The following is a 20,176-nucleotide window of genomic DNA, read 5'->3' on the forward strand; positions in this document are numbered from 1 at the left end:
ACCACACACACACACACATACACACACACACACACACACACACACACACACACACGGAGAGGCAGAGAGAGAGAGACACACACACAGAAAGAGGTGTGGGGAAGGGTACTTGCTAGCATCTAGGTCCACAGACTGTCATCTATTATAAAGTCCCAGTCCTCCTGGGGGACTCTTTCCTTCTAAAATTAAAGTGGATTTAATACAGAGCACATGCAGACGAAACTTCAGGGTTCCTTACTTGCAGAAGTAGCTATGAGTGCCTGGGTTACCAATACTCATACTCAAACAGTGAAGGGAGGCCAGATTGGACTCAGCAGACATCTGTAAATTAACATTCAGGTAAAAATGCTTGAAGAGATTGTAGAGAGAAGGCATTGGAGTTTCTAAGTCATAAAAACCACTTTAATGATTTTTCTCAGTACTTTAAATACTTTTATATTTCATAGTAGCAGAAAGCCACAAATGATAGATATTTAAAGTACTCTGCACACCAGATTGTATAAGCTTTTAGCCCCACATCACCTGTATCTGATTAACCCTGTATTGTATTTGGCATACGGGAGTCATAGTGAATCTTTCTTTGAATATTTCCTGGAGGTGCCCCCTGTCCAGATTAAGACACCTGCGTGTGACTTTGTAGTTTCATGGTATGCAGAATACACACTGCATCTCTTGAAGAGCAAAGTCCCCTGAGAGCTGTGAAGGAGCATTCCTAAGGATGCTCTGCAGGGGTAAGCCGGCAGCACCTGCATGTCCTTGTGTGTTTCTACTCAGGGGGGGCGTCACTTACAGAAGGAGAAAATTAGCATTGCAGCTACAGAGCCCACTTTAAAAAGTGGGAGGAGAGAGTATTAATTTCTGTCTTTCTGGATACTCACTTGTATCCAGAAGTGCTCCTGAATAAAACACTCTTTTCTATTGCTACTGTGTTTAAAACTTAGCAGGTTTGCAGTCGCTCATTCACTTTTTTATTGCTGTTGTGTTTATTCGTTTAGATAAAGCTTATTACTTCATTTGTTAGTTTATTAGTTTAGATAAAGGAACACAGACAACTGCTATTGTAAAAATATGATGATAGCTTGAAAACCCGACTGTCCACAAATTTCAGATTTCTTTAGGTTGAAAACAAGTTCACCCTGAGCCCGCTGCCACCAACTTAGAAACATTATTCTCAGTCATTTTTGTTTCATTTTCTTTATCCCTAGGGCCGGATGAAGCTGGGAGTGCTTGTGGATCTCCCAAAGTTGTTCTAGTGTGCAGTTCATTGTAGCCTAGGCCTTCGTGACCTCTTTAAAGCATCCTGGCTGCTGTCTACAAAGAGTGCAGTGCATCTTCTTAGGGTCCAACTTCTCTGGCCTTCTGAAGAGTTAGCTGGCTTACTGCCCAGTTAATAGAGACCAGACCTCAGAGTTGGACCAAGGTGTTCTGTACCTCTACACTTTGTTTCTGTAACTCCTTCCATGGCTGTTTTGTTCCCCCTTCTAAGAAGGATTGAAGTATCCACACTTTTGTCTTCCTTCTTCTTGAGTTTCATGTGGTTTGTGGATTGTATCTTGGGTATTCTGAGCTTCTGTGTTAATATCCACTTATCAGTGAGTACATGTCATGTGTGTTCATTTGTGATTGGGTTATCTCAATCAGGACGATATCCTCCAGATCCATCCATTTGCCTCAGAATTTCATAAACTCAGGTGACAGCAAATGCTGGTGAGGATGTAGAGAAAGAGGGGCATTCCTCCATTGCTGGTGGGATTGCAAGCTGGTACAACCACTCTGGGAATCAGTTTGGCTGTTACTCAGAAAATTGGACATAGTATTACCTGAGGACCTGGCAGTACCACTCCTGGGCATATACCCAGAAGATGCTCCAACATGTAATAAGGAAACATGCTCCATTATGTTCATAGCAGCCTTATTTATAATAGCCAGAAGCTGGAAAGAACCCAGATGCCTAATCAGCTGGATATAAGTAAGGGTGGGGAATTCTGACAAAATGCAATTAAGAATATCTTTTCACTGAAAACCTTGTTTTAAATAAATTGTTTTAAATTAAATACCGTACAATCCATATCTCTATTCTTGGGATGAAGCAAGTAGGCAAATATAATGGGGATATAACACAGAAGTAGGTTTTTGGTTATTTTTTATTAACTAAAGGGAAGACAAAACTCCAGAATGAGGGTGAGAATAGATTGCATTAAGTATCTCCCGTTTTCAAGGCCCTGTATTGTGTTATTCTTACAAAAGCAATCTATTCATTATAGAAAATGTATTTAGGGAATCCTGGAGAGGAACATATATAATACCTTGCTCTTATATCTGAACATATGCTATATGTATGTATATATATATATATATATATATATATATATATATATATATACTTTAAGCCCATTTAAAAACATAACACTTAGTAATACTGTTTTATTATCTAAGTTTCTAACTTAATAAAATGTTGCAATATTTTTTGAGGCATAAAAACTACAAGATAGTTTTAAATTTGTTTAGAGTATCTGTATTAGTACTGTATAATTTAAATGGAAATTTAAGTAACCCCACTAAAGAAAAATATGGGAACAGTTTAAACTTTTCATAACATTATAGATATTCCCTTTGAACCTACCTTATAGAAATGTGCAGTATGTAGTTGTTACAGATGGGCATCCACCGATGTCCACCTCTTTGTCCATACTTACTTCATTTCCTATACTTTCACATGTAGAACTAGAAGTTATCTCTTAAACATCTACATAGAAGATGAAAAGTCTTAGGAGCTGGGAGCATAGTTCAGCAACATGCATGTCCCGATGCCTGAGACCTAGGGTTCCATCACCAGCACTGGAAACTGGGGGTGGAATTAGGTTTGGAGTGGCCATAATATATGGAAGTCTGCTTTAAAGTCTTTTTGCTGTTTTAAGGAACAGCTTAGAAATATATGATACGTTATACTAGGCTGAGATTTCTGCAGGAGCCCTGGAGTCCAATAAGGTGAAGAAAATTTAAGCTTCCTCTGATGTGAAATGCAATGTGGCCTTAGGTGATGCATTGGAGATAGCAGGGTTTGACATGAGAAATACTCCTAATTATGTTTTCCTAAGAAGTGTCATTCTTTACATACATTGTGTTACATGATGCTATCGTGTGTGATTTTACTAATGAGTGATAGAAATGTCCGCCATTTTTCTGTTACCAACACTGGGGAAGAAGCCAGAGACAAGCCAGGCCAGCACAGACATACAGAGCTAGAATCTGTTTGATGTTTGTTTGTTTCTTTCTTTTGAAATAGGCCTTCCATGTGTCAAGGAAGGCAGACAATACATGCTTTAAAGTCACATATTTGAATGAGGAGCTGCTCTTTGTCTGAGGAAAGGTTTCCTTTTTGTTTCGGCCTTCTTTAGACCTTGCTTGAAGATGCTGACCGATGCAGGCATAAGATGCAGACAGCATCTACGCTCATCAGTGGCTTGGCAGGTGAAAAGGAGCGATGGACAGAACAAAGTAAAGAGTTTGCTGCACAAACTAAACGGCTCGTAGGTCTGTGAACTCTTTCATTAAGGAGACTGTGCATTGACTGTGATGGAGTCAGAGGCCCTAAACTTGAATCAAACAGCACTTGCTTATTTCAAATTCATATATGTGTGTTTGTGTGTCTACACTCATTTCAAGGAAGTGGATAATTTTCTGGTACACACGTGTCCTGATTTCATGTGTCAATGACCTTCACACGTCTTATTTTTAATTCACTTTCAAACACTTCTAAAAGTGTGAGATATTGATCATGGACACTTTGGTGACGGCTCTGCCTTGTCTGGTTTTTAAAGTTACATTTTTGAGCTAGAGGTCACTCTTTTACAACAAAATTATGATGACCCAGTTTTTAACTTCTGATAGTCCTTTCTTGATAGGATATTTAGAGTCTGTTCAGTAGTCAATCAAACTCACGCTTATTGATGGTCAATGCCATTGGCAGCCTGTGCTTACAGGTTGGCTACGGAGTTTTACTTTACAAGAATGGTGTCGATTCATACTTCCTTTTCAATTTTAGTGAGTTATGCAATTGCATGGAGAGTCACACAATATTCTTAGGGGTGCTTGCTTTCCGCTTTAGGGGATGTGCTGCTGGCAACGGCTTTTCTGTCATACTCTGGTCCATTTAACCAAGAGTTTCGAGACCTGCTGTTACATGATTGGAAGAAGGAAATGAAAGTCCGTAAAATTCCGTTTGGGAATGGTCTAAATCTCAATGAGATGCTGATTGATGCCCCTACTATCAGCGAATGGAACCTACAAGGCCTTCCAAACGATGACCTGTCCATCCAGAATGGGATTATTGTCACAAAAGCATCACGCTACCCTTTGCTCATCGATCCTCAGACTCAAGGCAAGATCTGGATTAAGAATAAAGAGAGCCAAAATGAACTCCAGGTGATTTCTGTTCAAGTACATTTATACACATCAAATTATATATTTTTGTAGAGCCCTCTCATCTCCCTTACATGTAAGATGTAATATTTGAACATCTTACATGTTTTGCTTGGAATCCTAAATAGAGCTGTAAGCTTATATATAATAACAACGTATTTCCCATAACCTTATTGTTTGCATTTTTGGGCACACGTACCATTATCATATTTCAGTGAGTCAGAGCTCATCTGTTAAGGTCACAGCTTTCTTTGATAGTCAGCAGAAGTAAAGCACTCTACATGTGCAATGCTTACATATGGACTTCTAGTCATCTACCAATGGGGATGGTGGAGGGTAGGAAGAAGCAGAGGTATCCCATACTACCCTCATACGTTATGTGGTAGGTGATTTGTCTATTAAAGACGAAGTGGAAACAGTTTGAGTTTTCACAGCATGGCTTCCAGTCCAGGATTTCTAAGTCCTTGTTTGTTTCCTGGGGCAGAGTGTTTAGAGGTCACATGGTATTACTGTGTATCACATCATGAGCCCGTCTGTCCAGAGTAACCTGGTGATCCCATCCCATGCTTAGATCACATCTTTAAACCACAAGTACTTTAGAAACCACCTGGAGGACAGCCTTTCCTTGGGGAGGCCTTTGCTCATCGAGGATGTCGGGGAGGAGTTGGACCCTGCTCTGGACAATGTTTTGGAAAAAAACTTCATTAAAACGGGATCTACTTTTAAGGTACGTGAAACCCATGGATACTAGTATGCAGGGCAGCAGTGCATCCTGGTAGGGGAGATAGACACTGGCTGCAAGTGGAGCCAGTTACCAGGAGATGTTTTTCTGCTCTCCTGAATAGAGGCTAAATTACTGATGGATTAGGAATCCTGTCATGCTTATTACTATTCTAATTCTGTAACAAAGAAACGGATTCTATTTTGATCTTTGGCTGTTGAAAACTTTAAGACCCTTCACATTCCACCTTCCTTCTATCCAGATAAGGTCACACTTATGAAACCCTTGGTACTAAGTTATGTGATACTGGTGAGAAATTCAAGCCATGCAAGTCCACATATGTTTACATCCTCATCTTAGCCTCATCCAGGGACTGCTGTAACCAGCACCCCTTCCCTACTCTCTCCTGCCATTTTTGGGTCCTGCTTGTGTGACTTCTCAAACTTCAGTATGTGGGTGGTAAGCCCTCTCATCATTATCAACAGGTTAGCTTTCCCTTAACTTCGGGGTTTAGTCATGACACTTTTGACAATTAATTCTGTATTCGTTACATGGTATGCTTAGAACTCTTAGCTCCTCCTCTTTCATTATCATATTTTAATAATCATTTTATTCATTTACATTTCAAACACCCCCCTTCCCTGTTACCTCTTCACCAATCCCCCTCATTACCTCTCCCTCTCCCCTCCCCTTTGCCTCTATGAGGGTATTCCTCTACCTATTTACCCGCTTCCACCTCACCCCTCTAGCATACACTTATGCTGGGGCATCAAGCCTCCCTCTCCTCCTATTGATGTCAGATAAGGCCATCCTCAGTTACATATGTATCTGGAGTCCTGCCTTCCTCCATGTATACTCTTTGGTTGGTTGTTTAGTCCTTGGGAGCTCTTGGTGGTCCAGTTATTTGATATTGTTCTTCCTATGGAGTTGCAGTCCCCTTCAGCTCCTTCAGTTCTTCCTCTAGCTCTTCTATTGTGGTCCCCAGACTCAGTCTGATGGCTGGCTGTAAGTATTTGCATTTGTATTAGTCAGCCACTAGTAGAACCTCTCAGGGAACAGCCATATGAGGCTCCTGTCAGCAAGTGCTTCTTTGCATCAGCAATAGTGTCTGAGTTTTGTGTTTGCAGATGGAATGGGTCTCTAGGTAGGAAGGTCTCTGGATGGCCTTTCCTTCAGCCTCTTCTATTTTTTTGTCCCTGTATTTTCTTTGGACAGGAACATTTCTGGGTTAAAATTTTGAGATGCATGGGTGGCTCCATCCTTCTACTGGGGGCTGCACCTATTTTCTTAGCTCTTTCTCTTTCCCTTTGCCTCTCCTGTCCTCCCTGCCTCTTGTCTCATATCCTAGTGTCTCTGTGATTACCTAATGACAATTTTTTATGTCTTAATACACAAATCATATCCAGTTACAAATTGATCAAAGCAATAACTGATCCAATATGAAAAAGACTCAGTTGTCTCTCTCCTCTAACTTTCTTTTTATAAAAAAGGTGAAGGTTGGCGACAAGGAAGTGGATGTCATGGACGGCTTTAAACTTTACATCACTACCAAGCTGCCAAATCCAGCCTATACCCCAGAAATAAGTGCTCGGACCTCCATCATCGACTTCACGGTCACTGTGAAGGGCCTGGAGGATCAGCTACTGGGGAGAGTCATTCTCACGGAGAAGCAGGTGTGGAAATCAAGGCAGACTCCCATTGCTGCACTGCACTGTATTTCATTGATAAAAACAGTATGAATGTTGTCATGGAATTGATTTCTCCTTTATCCCCGTAGTTTGCCTGTGCCCTGAACTTTAGCTCTGACATTGAAATTGCTTTAGGAGCCATTAATCTGGAATCTAAAGTTCACATTAATTCTTGAGTATTTTCTTTTTTCAAGAAGAGGAAAGGATTGACCAATTATCTACACATGTATTCCTCTTATGTGTTGTGCTGTGGTGTGTGGATGTGCATTTCCATATATGTGTATGTAAGCGTGTGTAGAAACCAGGGATAGACATAGGGTACTGCTCAATGGCTACATCACCTTTTTTAATTTCAAATTTTATCATCATCATCATTATGTTATTAGTATTAGTGCTATATATAAAACAATAACAACTATTATTATTATTATTATTATTACTACATGTGTTTTTCCCTGCATGTATATCTGTACCCCACATGCTTGTTTGGTGCCTGTGGAGGCCTGAAGAGGGTACCGGATCCTTTGGAACTGGAGTTATAGATGGTTTTACACTGCTGTATGGGAGCTAGGAGTTAGATCTGGGTCCTTTACAAGAGCAAGAAGTGCTACTCCATATTTGTAAAGGTGTGACCTCTCACTAAACCTGAAGCTGCTCACTTCAGGTAGACAACCAGTCAGCTTCAGTGATTCACCTGTCCCTAAGTACACCACCCCCACTGACCCCCCAACCCCACCCTAGCCACTACCTCTCTGTGCTGGGGTTGAAGGCACATGTCGCAATGCCTGATATTTTCCACGAATTCTTGAGCTCCAAGCTCAGGTCTCCACACTTGTGTTGCAGACACAATCATCTCCCCAACCAGAAGTGCAATATGTTTTCGTAAAGTCTGAGTCACCGACAGTATAACTGCTGTTATAGTCATTATTCGGTGCTGTTATTCTGTTCTTCAACAGCTTTATTTTTATGAAAAGCTAATTTTATTATGAACTCCAGTTACCTGCTGACCTTCAGTTTTCTTCCCTGTTTTCCTTTGGTTATGATGTTTCTTAGCATACAACAAGTAAATTTTGAGCTTAGACCACGCATGACCTTCAGCTTTTTTTATTTATTTGCTTTTTATTTATGTGAATGTATGAATGCATACGTGCGCCTCTGTGCATTTATATGCATTCACGCATATAGATGCCTGCAGAACCAGAAGAGGGTGTCATATCTCCGATAACCGAATTGCAGGCAGTTGTCACTACTCAACATGAACTCTGGGATCTGAACAGGGGTCCTGTAAAGGCAGCATGCTCTTAGCTACTGAGCCATCTCTCTAGCTCCTCAGTCCCCATGAGTCTGGTGTAAACCTTTAGAAATTTGATGGGTGAGTTGGGTTAAGGCATATTGACCTGCACATGTCCCCAATATACACACGACAGAAGCTTAGAATCAACTCCTGCCAGTTGTTCTATGACCACCATGCCTGTGCATGCATGCATGCTCCTTTCACAATTAAATAAATGCAGAACAAAATCAAGAAGAACTCATGTAGCCTCTGGCGTCTCGTCTTCTGGGTAGATCCCCGTTGCTGTGACGAGCACCTGGCGAAAAGAAGTGAGGGAAGAAAGGTTTGCCCTCAACTGAGAAGTCTAGAGCATAGTCCATTACTTAGGGCTGGCAGAGCATGGTGCAAGGCAGGAACCTGAAGGCAAACCTGCCCGCGATTATACATATTACTGTCGGTGACCAAAGAACTCACTTCACAGCCAATAAATCCAAAGGGACCATGCTGCCTGGTGGCTTATAGGCAGGCTAATACTCAGCTAGATTTCGTATACAGTTCAGGGCTACCCTCCTAGGGCTAGTACTACCCACAGTGGGTTGTGCCTTCCCAAATCAATTAGCAATCAAGACAGTTCCTCATAGATATACCCCTGGGCCAGTCTGATCTAGGCAATTTTTTGACTAAGGCTGTCCTCTAAGATGACTCCAAGGTGTGTTAAGGTGACATTTAAAGCTAGCCATGACAGCCATTGACTTAATGAGGCCCTGGAATCATAACTCAGTGTCTGCTCCCCTTGCTTCTATATTTTGAGATAGCTAGCTGAGTGTTCAGTGGAAAAAATGACCAATAATTTCTAAACTTCCCTTTTCTGAGTTAGCGCTTCCCCTGGGGAATGTGTGAGGCTTAAGCAATGAGATATAGAAGGTTTTAATGAGACTACTACCACGGTGAGGCTGAAGTTGTTATCGACCTTCTCATGGGCTCAATAGCAATGAGGTTATTTTGCTTTATGGCCCCTTCTGTGCTTACCCAAAGATTTATTAGGTTAAGACTATGGGCAAATTCTTTGAATCTGTGCCTCCTCCTGTCTATATGCTTTCTTCATGCTGTATCAGGCTCTTCTGAGCTCTACCACTGGAAGGGAAAGGGAAATATCTGTCTCTTTCTCCTCCCTTCTCTGTCTTCCTCCCATATCCTCTGTGTTTTTAACTGCAGTATATGAATCATACTCATGAACTCAGACCTTCTATGAGGAGACTTTCAACCAGTTTCATAAGTTCATATGGGTGACTGACCTCATTGTGGCAAGAGCCAGAGTAAATTCTGGCAGAGTTGCCGTTGAGGAAATAATAACCTTCGCTATGTACCTGTACTGTTCTAGGCCCGACTTAAAGCATTGGAGGTCATTTGAGAGATGTAGCAGAACCACACCATTACTTTAGTAAGGTCCGAGGTTATTATCAGCAGAATGCGCTGTTGAGCACTTGAAATCAGGACAGGACAGTCTTTTAGGCCAGCATCCATCACAGCAACCTAGGCTCTGAGGTCACCTCTAGACTTGGCTTCAGAGAGATAAGTAGCATTTGTGGCAGATAGCATAATGTGATTGGTTTTGATTTTCTTATATTGTGCTGAGAAGCACTTGAAAAAATGCTCAACATCCTTAATCATCAGGGAAATGCAAATCAAAACATGAGATTCTACCTCACACCAGTCAGAATGGCTAGGATCAAAAATTCAGGGGACAGCAGATGCTGGCGAGGATGTGGAAAAAGAGGAGCACTCCTGGTGGGATTGCAAGCTTGTACAACCACTCTGGAAATCAGTCTGGCGTTTCCTCAGAAAATTGGACATAGTACTACCGGCAGACCCAGCAGTACCTCTTCTAGGTATATACCCAGAAGATGTTCAAACTGGTAATAAGGACACATGCTCCACTATGTTCATAGCAGCCTTATTTATAATAGCCAGAAGCTGGAAAGAACCCAGATGTCCCTCAACAGAGGAATGGATACAGAAAATGTGGTATATTTACACAATGGAGTACTACTCAGCTATTAAAAACAATAAATTTATGAAATTCTTAGGCAAGTAGATGTATCTGGAAGATATCATCCTGAGTGAGGTAACCCAATCACAAAAGAAGTCACTTGATAAGTGGATATTAGCCCAGAAACCTACAATACCCAAGATACAATTCGAAAACGCAAGAAAATCAAGAAGGAAGACCAACACGTGGATACTTCATTCCTCTCCAAAATCAGGAATAAAATACCCATGGAAGGAGTTGCAGAGACAAAGTTTGGAGCTAAGATGAAAGGATGGACCATCCAGAGACTGCCCCACCTGGGGGTCCATCCCATAAACAGCCACCAAATGCAGACATTATTGCATATGCCAGCAAGATTTTGCTGAAAGGACCCTGATATAGCTGTCTCATGTGAGGCTATGCCAGTGCCCAGCAAATACAGAAGTGGATGCTCACAGTCATCTATAGGATGGAACACATGGCCCCCAATGGAGGAGCTAGAGAAATTACCCAAGGAGCTGAAGGGGTCTGCAACCCTATAGGTGGAACAACAATATGAACTAATCAGTACCCCAAGAGCTTGTGTCTCTAGCTGCATATGTAGCAGAAGATGTCCTAGTCGGCCATCATTGGGAAGAGAGGCCCCTTGGTTTTGCAAACTTTATATGACCCAGCATAGGGGAAGGCCTGGGCCAAGTAGTGGGAGTGGGTGGGTAGGGGAGCAGGGTGGGGGGAGGGTATAGGGGACTTTTGGGATAGCATTTGAAATGTAAATGAAGAAAATATCTAATAAAAAATAAAAAAATAACAAAAAAAGAAAGACTTGAAGAAGTCAGTTATCTTTGTAGGGGAAGAACAGATCTGATAAATTGCTAGTCAGTAAAGATGTCTCAAGAGAAGAAAGGACTGCTGTGTTCCAAGGTTATAAAATGAGGAGCTCATGGGACAATTTGGTAGTTCTCACTGTCTAATATCTTTGTATCATATGTGTGCCTGTCTGTGTATATATTATCTGTGTTTAATCTAGTTGATAGGACAACAGATAGATTAAACACAGATAATATATAGACAGACAGATACACATATGCTACCAATATTTATCTACCTACTGTATGTATGTATGTATGTATGTATGTATGTATGTATGTATGTATATATGTATGTATGTATGTATCTATCATCTTTCTACTTTATCATCTGTCTGTCTGTCTACCATCCGTCTTTATTTTATTTTCAGTGCAGAGTTTCAAAGCCAGGGTATTGTGTGTAGTAAGGAAGTGCTACTTAATTAACTGAAGCACATCCCCAGTTGAGTGATTAGCATATTGATGGCGATCAATCAAGACATAATTAGCAGACTGGCTGTGGGTTTCTTTTTCTCACAATCCTAAGATGCTTCCTAGAAATGAAGAATTACGTTACCCATAGAAGTGAAGGGGCTTGGATATTGGTTAATAAGAGAGTTTTCTAAATCCAGTTGGCTTCTTTCTCTTGAGGCTTGTATGAGCGCTGGATCCTAACAGGCAGGTAACACCATCCAGCAATTAACTTGTACTTCCATTGTGAACTGTTATTTCAAGTGAGTCACTGCCACATAGACTTCAGCCTCTTTCAACAGAGAATAGAATTTGGAAGGCTGCTATGGGAATCCTGAATACCCACTTGTGTAATGCCCCTTTCTTATGCTTCTCTAGGAATCTGAGCAGTGCCTGGTATAAACTTGTCGTATAGTCCCTGAATGTATATAGTTTTAGGTACCACAGGCTGGCTTCAAACTCACTGTGTAACTGAGGAAGGCTTGACCTTGGATCCCTTGCCTCACCTCCTGAGTGTTGGGGGACTATAATGTGTACCCATACCTGGGTTTTGGTGATGTGGATGTCTGGCCCAGGACTTCATGCATTTTAGGTGAATATGTTACACATTGAACTATCCCAGTCCCCAAAATATACTTATTTGGAAGAGAGTGGTACATTTTCAGGCCAAAAATGTTTTTAATTCAAAAGAAAATTATCTTTTTCAGAAAGATTCTTGCTATGTAGTCTAGGCTGGCCTTGAACCTGTAATTTTTCTGCCTCAACCTCCTGAGTCCTGGGATTACTGTCTACCATGATGGACTGTTGGTATTTTTCAATTTGTACCTGTTGTGACAGCTTAGGTTACTCTGCATCATAGAGAGCTGTTATTCAGAGAAGAGAGAATCATTCCAACTTACATGTGAGAGATAATCTTACTGAAACAGCGGAACTCTTTCAAAGAAGCTAAAAAGAAATAATTACGTACAAAATAATTATATATGAGAGAAATAATTATTGTGACAAGGAATGACCTCAACATAGGCTCACTTATAATGAAAATATATTTATGTAAATTAACAGGAACTGGAAAAAGAACGAACTCATCTCTTGGAGGATGTAACAGCAAACAAAAGAAGAATGAAGGAGCTAGAAGATAATTTGCTTTATCGCCTGACAAGCACTCAAGGGTCCCTGGTGGAGGACGAGAGTCTCATCATTGTGCTGAGCAACACCAAAAAGACAGCTGAGGAGGTGACACAGAAGCTGGAAATTTCTGGAGAGACAGAAATTCAAATTAACTCAGCCCGGGAGGAGTACCGACCTGGTGAGTCTGGTAATGGAAGACAAATGTCACAAGAAAATAGTGTCAGGCTGAAATGAGAATTAGAACATCCAATTAAAGCAGGGACATTATACAATGCATAATGCATTTTACATTGTATGATATTATATGCAATTACTGTGCAATGGGGAGGTGTAGCCAATCATATTTTCTGCCATTTCTTTTGAGAAGTTTAGAAATAGAAATATTATGTGATGGCGTAAACTTTTGGTACTACCTGTGGTGGTTGGGAAATGCTTTAAGATGCTCATGAATTTATTTCAAAATGAGAGGTTAAAATACTGCTATAAAATAGTAAATCCTGAGACATGAGTATTATGGACATTGCCTTGGTTCTATATCATGTAGCAACAATGTGTTGTGTTTATCCCGAAGTTGGTTTTCTGGTACTCATCTTTAGTGGGCCATTTAATAAACAGGTATTCATTGGTTAACTAAGATGGGTCAAATAAATATTCAATTGGCTTTCCTTTAGCAAATTTCTTGGGAAAAGAGCTGAAACCATATCGTGGTGCTATGGACAATCAGAGTCATCATCTTTGTGACGTCTTGTATTGAAAGCTTGAAGCTTGTTCTCCATGAGCTTCAGAGTAAGGTTCTATGTGACCAACTGGATCCTTTGCTGAGTGTTAAATATACAACCTTTAAAACTCCCCTTCTCTCCATCATGATAAAACTCAGAAAACCTCTACTTATTAAAGGAGTGTGGTGATTCTAAAATGAGAACTGTCTTGGTTTCATTAGTACCCTTTGGTAAACTATGAAAAACTTATAAATGAAGATGAAATAATAAGCATTTCTCTAGATCTCATTGTTAGCAGGCAGGATGAGCCAAGAAGAAGTTGTTTTGAGTAATACATTGGGGGTGATGTGTTTGCACAGCTCATTTAGGTTTGATTCTTGTGCTACACCCTCCCTGGTCTTTGTCTTTCAGTTGCTACACGGGGCAGCATCCTCTACTTCCTCATCACGGAAATGCGCTTGGTTAATGAGATGTATCAGACTTCGCTCCGTCAGTTTCTGGGCTTGTTTGACCTTTCCTTAGCCAGGTACACCTGTCCCTAGGAAGTTGAGCTGGATTCCTTATCTGTGGATGAGGACGATATTAGAATTTCCCTTTTGCTTATCAGTAAGAGTATTTTTCTTTCTAAAGTCTGAGATTACTGTAGTTATCAGCATGTTAACAAATCATTCAGACGTGTCATCATATGCCCAGAGGAGTCTATGCCGGCCATTCATTCATTGATTAGATTCCTTTGGCTTCATGTGTTCTGCTAAATGGGAAAATTTCCAAGAAATTGTTGTGAATAATAATGGCCTGTAGGTAAAATTGATTTAGACAACAGTGAGGAATTTTGTTACATTGCTTCATGTTGAGAGAATTCTTGTTAGTTTAGATTTAGGAGTGCTTTCTTGATGTGTTAAAGTAAAAATTAGTCCTCCAGAGTTACTTATTCTCCACCAGAGATGCTGCTTTTTATAGACAATTGAAAAGGGCAGCGGGATAAACGTGTCTTAAATGGTCTCTTCCTCAGGTCTGTCAAGAGCCCAATTACAAGCAAGAGGATTGCTAATATCATTGAGCACATGACCTATGAGGTTTTCAAGTATGCTGCCCGAGGCCTATATGAGGAGCACAAATTCCTGTTCACTTTGCTGCTCACCCTAAAGATTGACATCCAGAGGAACCTAGTCAAACACGAGGAGTTTCTCACTCTCATTAAAGGTCAGTAGGAAGCACTTACTGAACATTGACTATTCGTTGGAAATGTAGTGTGTATCAGGGCATGGAACAGACATTTTATTGAACCAAACCACTTGCAAAATGCCTGAGGTGTGTGTGTGTGTGTGTGTGTGTGTTACAGAAAAAGTAATGAAACAAATAAAATATGTCCTATGTGGGACATTAGCAAGCACTTTAGAAAAGTGCTGGGGGAGGGGAATGAGTGTTATACTTTTCTTGTGCTATGATAGAGTTCCCTGATTGATCCCACCCTTGTCCTTCCAGCCCACAAAATAAATCTCAAGGGAGGCACACAATTTGAGATGCAGTCCATCGTGGTTGGACATTAGGGCTGTAAGAAGTTGAGCAAACCAATCATATCATGTCCACAGCCAGAAAGCAGGGGCACAGGATGCTTGTGCTTAGACACGTGCTCTTTTTATACCATCCAGGACCCACTCCTGGGATAGTGCCTCACCCCCACTTTTAGTGTCTGTCTGCCCACCTCTCTTAACCTACACAACATAGCCTTTCAAAAGCATGTTCAGAGGCTAACTATCTCCCCAACATGGGTGTGTCTATAGGTCTATTACATGATTCCACATCCTGACAAGTAGGCAGTTAATACTAGTTATGAGGGAGGGCATGGATGGGTATAGAGGATGAGCTAGAACGATAGTGTAACGCTTTAAATCGTGTATATAGTCCATTCTCTGGAGTAGATTTTAGTGACTGGTATCCAACTCAAGATTTGAAATAGCAATGAGGCAATTATAGAGGAATGTTAAGGGAGCAAGGCGACATAATGGATGAAGGCAGTGTGATGGAGACAAAGCAAAGTTGGTAGGGTCTCAGAAGCTGGGTGGGTGAGGTGATTCAGCAGCTATTACATTGATTATTTATTGTACATTTATTAAAGCATTGATCACAGGTAGACCTTTGGGTCACTAGCATATACAGTTGAATAGAAAGCCAGAATACATAGACCTGTAGTCAAATATTCTTTAAATGGTATGCATATATTGTACATAGAAGCGGGGAGGCCTGTGTATGTTCTTTAGTTTGTGGTTCAGACTTTGAGAGTCCCCAGGGTCCAGTTAGTTGAGTCTGTTGGTCTTCCCGTAAAGTTCCTATCCCTCTTTGGGACCCACAATCTACCTCCTATTCTTCCATAAGATTTTCCAAGCTCCATACATTGGCTGTGGGTGTCTGTATCTGTCTGAGTCAGCTGATGGGTGGAGTCTGTCAGGGGACAACAAGTTCCTGTCTGTATATTTCTGGAGTCTGATGGGGGTGGAGGAGAAGCAGCAGGAGAATGGAGGTCCCCCTGGGATGGCAGGCTGCTCAGGGCAGCAGGCCAAATATTTAAATGTTTTAATTGTAGCTCTATTCATTATGAACTAATCTAGGAGTCCTTTAGCAAATGAAGATTATCACACACACACACACACACACACACACACACACACACACACACACACAGGTACACATTACTCACAATGGGGTTTTTTTCCTTCAGCCATTAAAATAAAATTATGTTGATTGCAAGAAAATTGATTCAACTAGAGATGAAAGAAGTCAGATTCAGACAAATACCACATTTTTACCTTCTTTGTCAACCACAGGCATTTATATAGACGTATAAAATCATGCTCACAGGTATGTTAAGAAAGTAGAAGTGAAATTGTGAAAATGAAGGGTTCATTTGGCTTATACTGCCATATCACTGTTTAGCATCAAAGGAAGGCTAACAGGGCAAGAATCTGTAGGCAGGAGCTTATGTAGAGGCTATGGATGGACGCTGCTTACTGGCTTTTTTCCCATGGCATTTTCATCCTTTCTTATAGAACTTAGGACGACCAGACCTGGAATTACTCCACTCAAAATTGACTGAGAACTCCCACATCAATCACTAGTTAAGAAAATGCTCTACAGTCTTGCTTTACAGCCTGATTTTTTAGATGGGTTTTCTGAATTGACACAAAACTAGCCAGTACAGCACATTATTTCACACATGAAAATGTTTTTTTTTTTTCAATCTCAATTCTATCTTCCTCCTCCAACTTCTCCCATATAAACCCTGATCAGTTTAAACTCCCAACTTCAACTACTCTTTTTAAATCCACTGGGTCCACTTAGTGCTACCAGACTGTAGGACCATTAGTGATATGTGGGTATTCTATTACAGAATACATCCAAAGTAAACTGGCTCCCTCTCTCCTACCAGCCATCAATTGCCAATGGATGGACATAGAAGTAAATTGTACCTTAAATACATTTATAGCCATCATTATACTCTCTCCCTTCATCATAGAAGTTTCTTTTGCAGTACATAAGAGATGAAACTTTTTTTTTTTTTTCAAGACAGGGTTTTTCTATGTAGCCCTGGCTGTCCTGGAACTCAGTCTGTAGACCAGGCTGGCCTCGTACTCAGAAATCCTCCTGCCTCTGCCCCCCTAGTGCTGGGATTAAAGGTGTGCACCACCATGCCCGGCTAAGAGATGAAATTTAAGGTTAAGGTATAAATAAAGAATAAAGAGCTCTTCCAAACAGGAAGTGGCAGATCCTTACCAGACAGACACTGTCTCTACTGATGTCTTTATCTTAGAGTTCCCCAAATCAAGAACTGTGACAAACTAATTTCTATGAATTCCAAGGAGACTTTGATCCAGCAAAGTCAGTCTATTATAACAGCACAAATAGCCTGGGGCAAAATGTAACACTCTTCCACTACTGGTTTTTATTCATCTCTAAGATGATTTAGCTTTTGTGATGTTCTAAATTTTTCTTGACTGTTGAATTTTATGGTAGAATGGAATAACTGGTACCTTTTAATTACGAACATCTTTCATTTAAAAAGAAAGTATTAGGACAAAAATTGAAATATACATTTTCCTCCAAGGCGAAAGTTTCAAGGAATGAAGACAAAAAACATAATCCTGGATCTTCTCAGGATTTATTTTGATCTTTTTCCTTTCTCAGGCATTTATTAAAGAATCTATTTGATCTGTGATCATGTTATTAAAATCATTTTTCTCTCAACATACAATCATTATTTGTGCTTAATTGTACATTTTTGGAGCAAGCAAGGTAGTCACAGAGTAGTTGCCCTCTATCAAACATTGAGCAGTGCTTCAACCTACGAAGCTCACTCATTCATTTCCAGGAGTTGGCTTTTGTTAACTCAGTGGCGAGTACCTTATTTCTCCCATTTTGCTGGAAAATGTGCAGTTGTTGTGGAAATTGGTGAGGCATTTATTGCCATTATCATTAGGTCTTTAGCTTCTCCCTGGCATTACAACAAGCTGTTTTCACTTTATGAGCTAATATTTCCATTCAAATAGCTTCAAGGCCCCATTTACCTTATTATGGATGAACTAAGATCGATTTGGCAAAGGGATACAATTTAATAGTACAGAGTGACTAGATTAAGTGGAGTATGGCTCAATAAATATCTCGAGCATTATTTGTTTATACCCTGCTCTGTAAAACAAAGAATCTTAATGCAACCTTGAGCATTTCCACACACGCCCCAGTTTCCAAATAATGACTTGGAGACTTACTTATTTATAGATAAATGCCTAGGTCACAAGCTTTGGCTTGTTTCTCAACGAGCTCATAACTTATATAACCCTTTTCAACAGTTCTATGTCTGCCACACGGCTAGTTACCTCTCCTCAGTTTCATGTGGCTGATTCCCTCAGAGTCCAGGGTAAATCTCTAGCTCCTGACTTTCCTGAGTTCTTGTCTCAGTACCAGAACCCACACCTTCTATTTCCTACATCTGGTAATAGGCCATCAGCTTCGTACTGACAGGTGGTGCTTTCTCACAGTATACAAGATATTACCCCTACATCTTAAGATGGCCAAACGGGTTGAATTTCCCTTAATGAACATTTTCCTAAAGTGCTTTAATGGATGTTTTTTATTAGACAACATATTTTATTATTTGGAAAATTACCTAATGCTTTCTTTGGCATAAAATATGATTTTTACCTGCTGATATTTTTTGTGGTGGTAACAGGTGTCATTAATTGTTTGTTGCTAAACATTGTGTGTGTGCTTACATCAGTTATTCCCCAAAAGACAGGAGTTAGTACCAAATGGAATTTTTTATTGTAGTCAGATTATCCAATGTGATAGAGCCCCTAGGATATGGTCAAAATAGATATAATTTATTTATAGAAGAGAATCCTTCAAATATATCTAGTATTTATATGTAGACAAACTATATATTTAAATATATTCCAGTATAAGGTCAATCTTAGCACTGAGAAAAGCTGTTCTGTGACCTATCATGTCTTCAGACTTACCTGGATTACATACTTACAGCAGTACACTTAGGCTACACTGTTATATTTTAAAATGTGGAAGGAGATTTCCAGGTAGATAAGATAGTTAGTCCTGGATGTTGGCCAGGTTAATTAGGTTAGAATCCACTACTAACTGGATTTCCAAAGTTATAATGCTGATATTTGATATATTTCTACAATGTTTCTCACTATGATTTTTATCTCTGAATTTAATAAATGTCAGGCAGTAAAGTCATTGAAATTAAGCCACTTCAAATAGAAAAATTTTTTAATGAGTTATTTTAAAGAGATGAAAAAAAAAAGTAGCAACTTCATATATTTTTTTATAGGTGGTGCCTCATTGGATCTAAAAGCCTGTCCTCCTAAACCATCAAAATGGATCCTAGACATGACTTGGCTTAATTTGGTGGAACTTAGCAAACTTAAACAGTTTTCAGACATCCTCGATCAGGTAACATGTTCTTTGAGTATACATAGGCTACTGTCATGGTTAGCAGCTTTCAGATCCATCGCTACAGTGCTTGTGGGCGAAAGATGCTTCACACACCATCAGTCTTAGAAGGTATTGCTCGCCTCTGATGTTTGGCTTTCCTGCAGCTTATCCACAATCTGAAAGCAGCAGCTCCCACTGAAGGTCAGTTACTCAGGAAGAAGTGTGTCAGGAAGGTTAAACGGAATTGTTTCAGCCTAAATATTACTATCATCAATGAAGGGCTATGTACATGTCTATGCACAGAACGGGTCTATACACAGGGAAGTCTATACACAGAAAGTCCATACACAGGAAGACTGATAATTCTAATTAGATAGAATAACTACATGTGCTCATAATTATATGTGTGTGTTCTCTTTAGAGATGAAATAGAAATGTAATCAGCCTTTCCTACTAAATTTCCTTTCTTGGTCTTTGTCTCTCTCTTTCTTCTTCCTCTGCTGTTCCTCCCAGTTTCATTTTAGTTATTTATCCAGGTGTGGAACTCATGCTGACATTTGTGTCTTCATCTATAGATCCCGCTGTTCTTTAAACCATTTAGTTGCCCATGATCTATGTATATACTGGAATCATTGAGGTTGAATGTAGGACAAGGCTGTAAGGAGGTTTTTCAATATATGCTGGCCGTAGAGAAGTAAGATTAACAGAATGTTTCCCCACCACCCCCAGCGGCAGAGTTATATGGCTGTTTGTTCTGATCAGGAAGGGTCTTAAGATGGGTTTTTTAACATCTACCATTCATGTTCACCCAAAACTTAAATTCTGATGTATTTTATACCTTGGCTCATAACTGGTGTTGTTTGTTATTACTAACCAGTAATTTGGATATAATCATTTTTTGACATAAAATAACTCATTTTTTTGAGTTATTAAT

At 40.1% G+C, this 20,176-nt stretch overlaps 1 protein-coding gene across 1 annotated transcript in view; it reads left to right on the forward strand.

Annotated features, from left to right (window-relative positions):
* Positions 1-20,176, forward strand: part of Dnah5 (dynein axonemal heavy chain 5) — a 235,205-nt gene that overhangs the window by 181,588 nt on the left and 33,441 nt on the right. Inside the window, exons 62-69 of the mRNA XM_021208310.1 lie at positions 3,399-3,534; positions 4,109-4,425; positions 4,994-5,149; positions 6,634-6,816; positions 12,512-12,755; positions 13,708-13,822; positions 14,309-14,499; positions 19,139-19,260. Of these exons, the coding sequence (XP_021063969.1) occupies positions 3,399-3,534; positions 4,109-4,425; positions 4,994-5,149; positions 6,634-6,816; positions 12,512-12,755; positions 13,708-13,822; positions 14,309-14,499; positions 19,139-19,260 (1,464 nt within the window). The remainder of the gene's footprint in view (positions 1-3,398; positions 3,535-4,108; positions 4,426-4,993; positions 5,150-6,633; positions 6,817-12,511; positions 12,756-13,707; positions 13,823-14,308; positions 14,500-19,138; positions 19,261-20,176) is intronic.

This window comes from Mus pahari, chromosome 11, assembly GCF_900095145.1.
Source record: "Mus pahari chromosome 11, PAHARI_EIJ_v1.1, whole genome shotgun sequence".
Classification (NCBI taxonomy): Eukaryota; Metazoa; Chordata; class Mammalia; order Rodentia; family Muridae; genus Mus; species Mus pahari.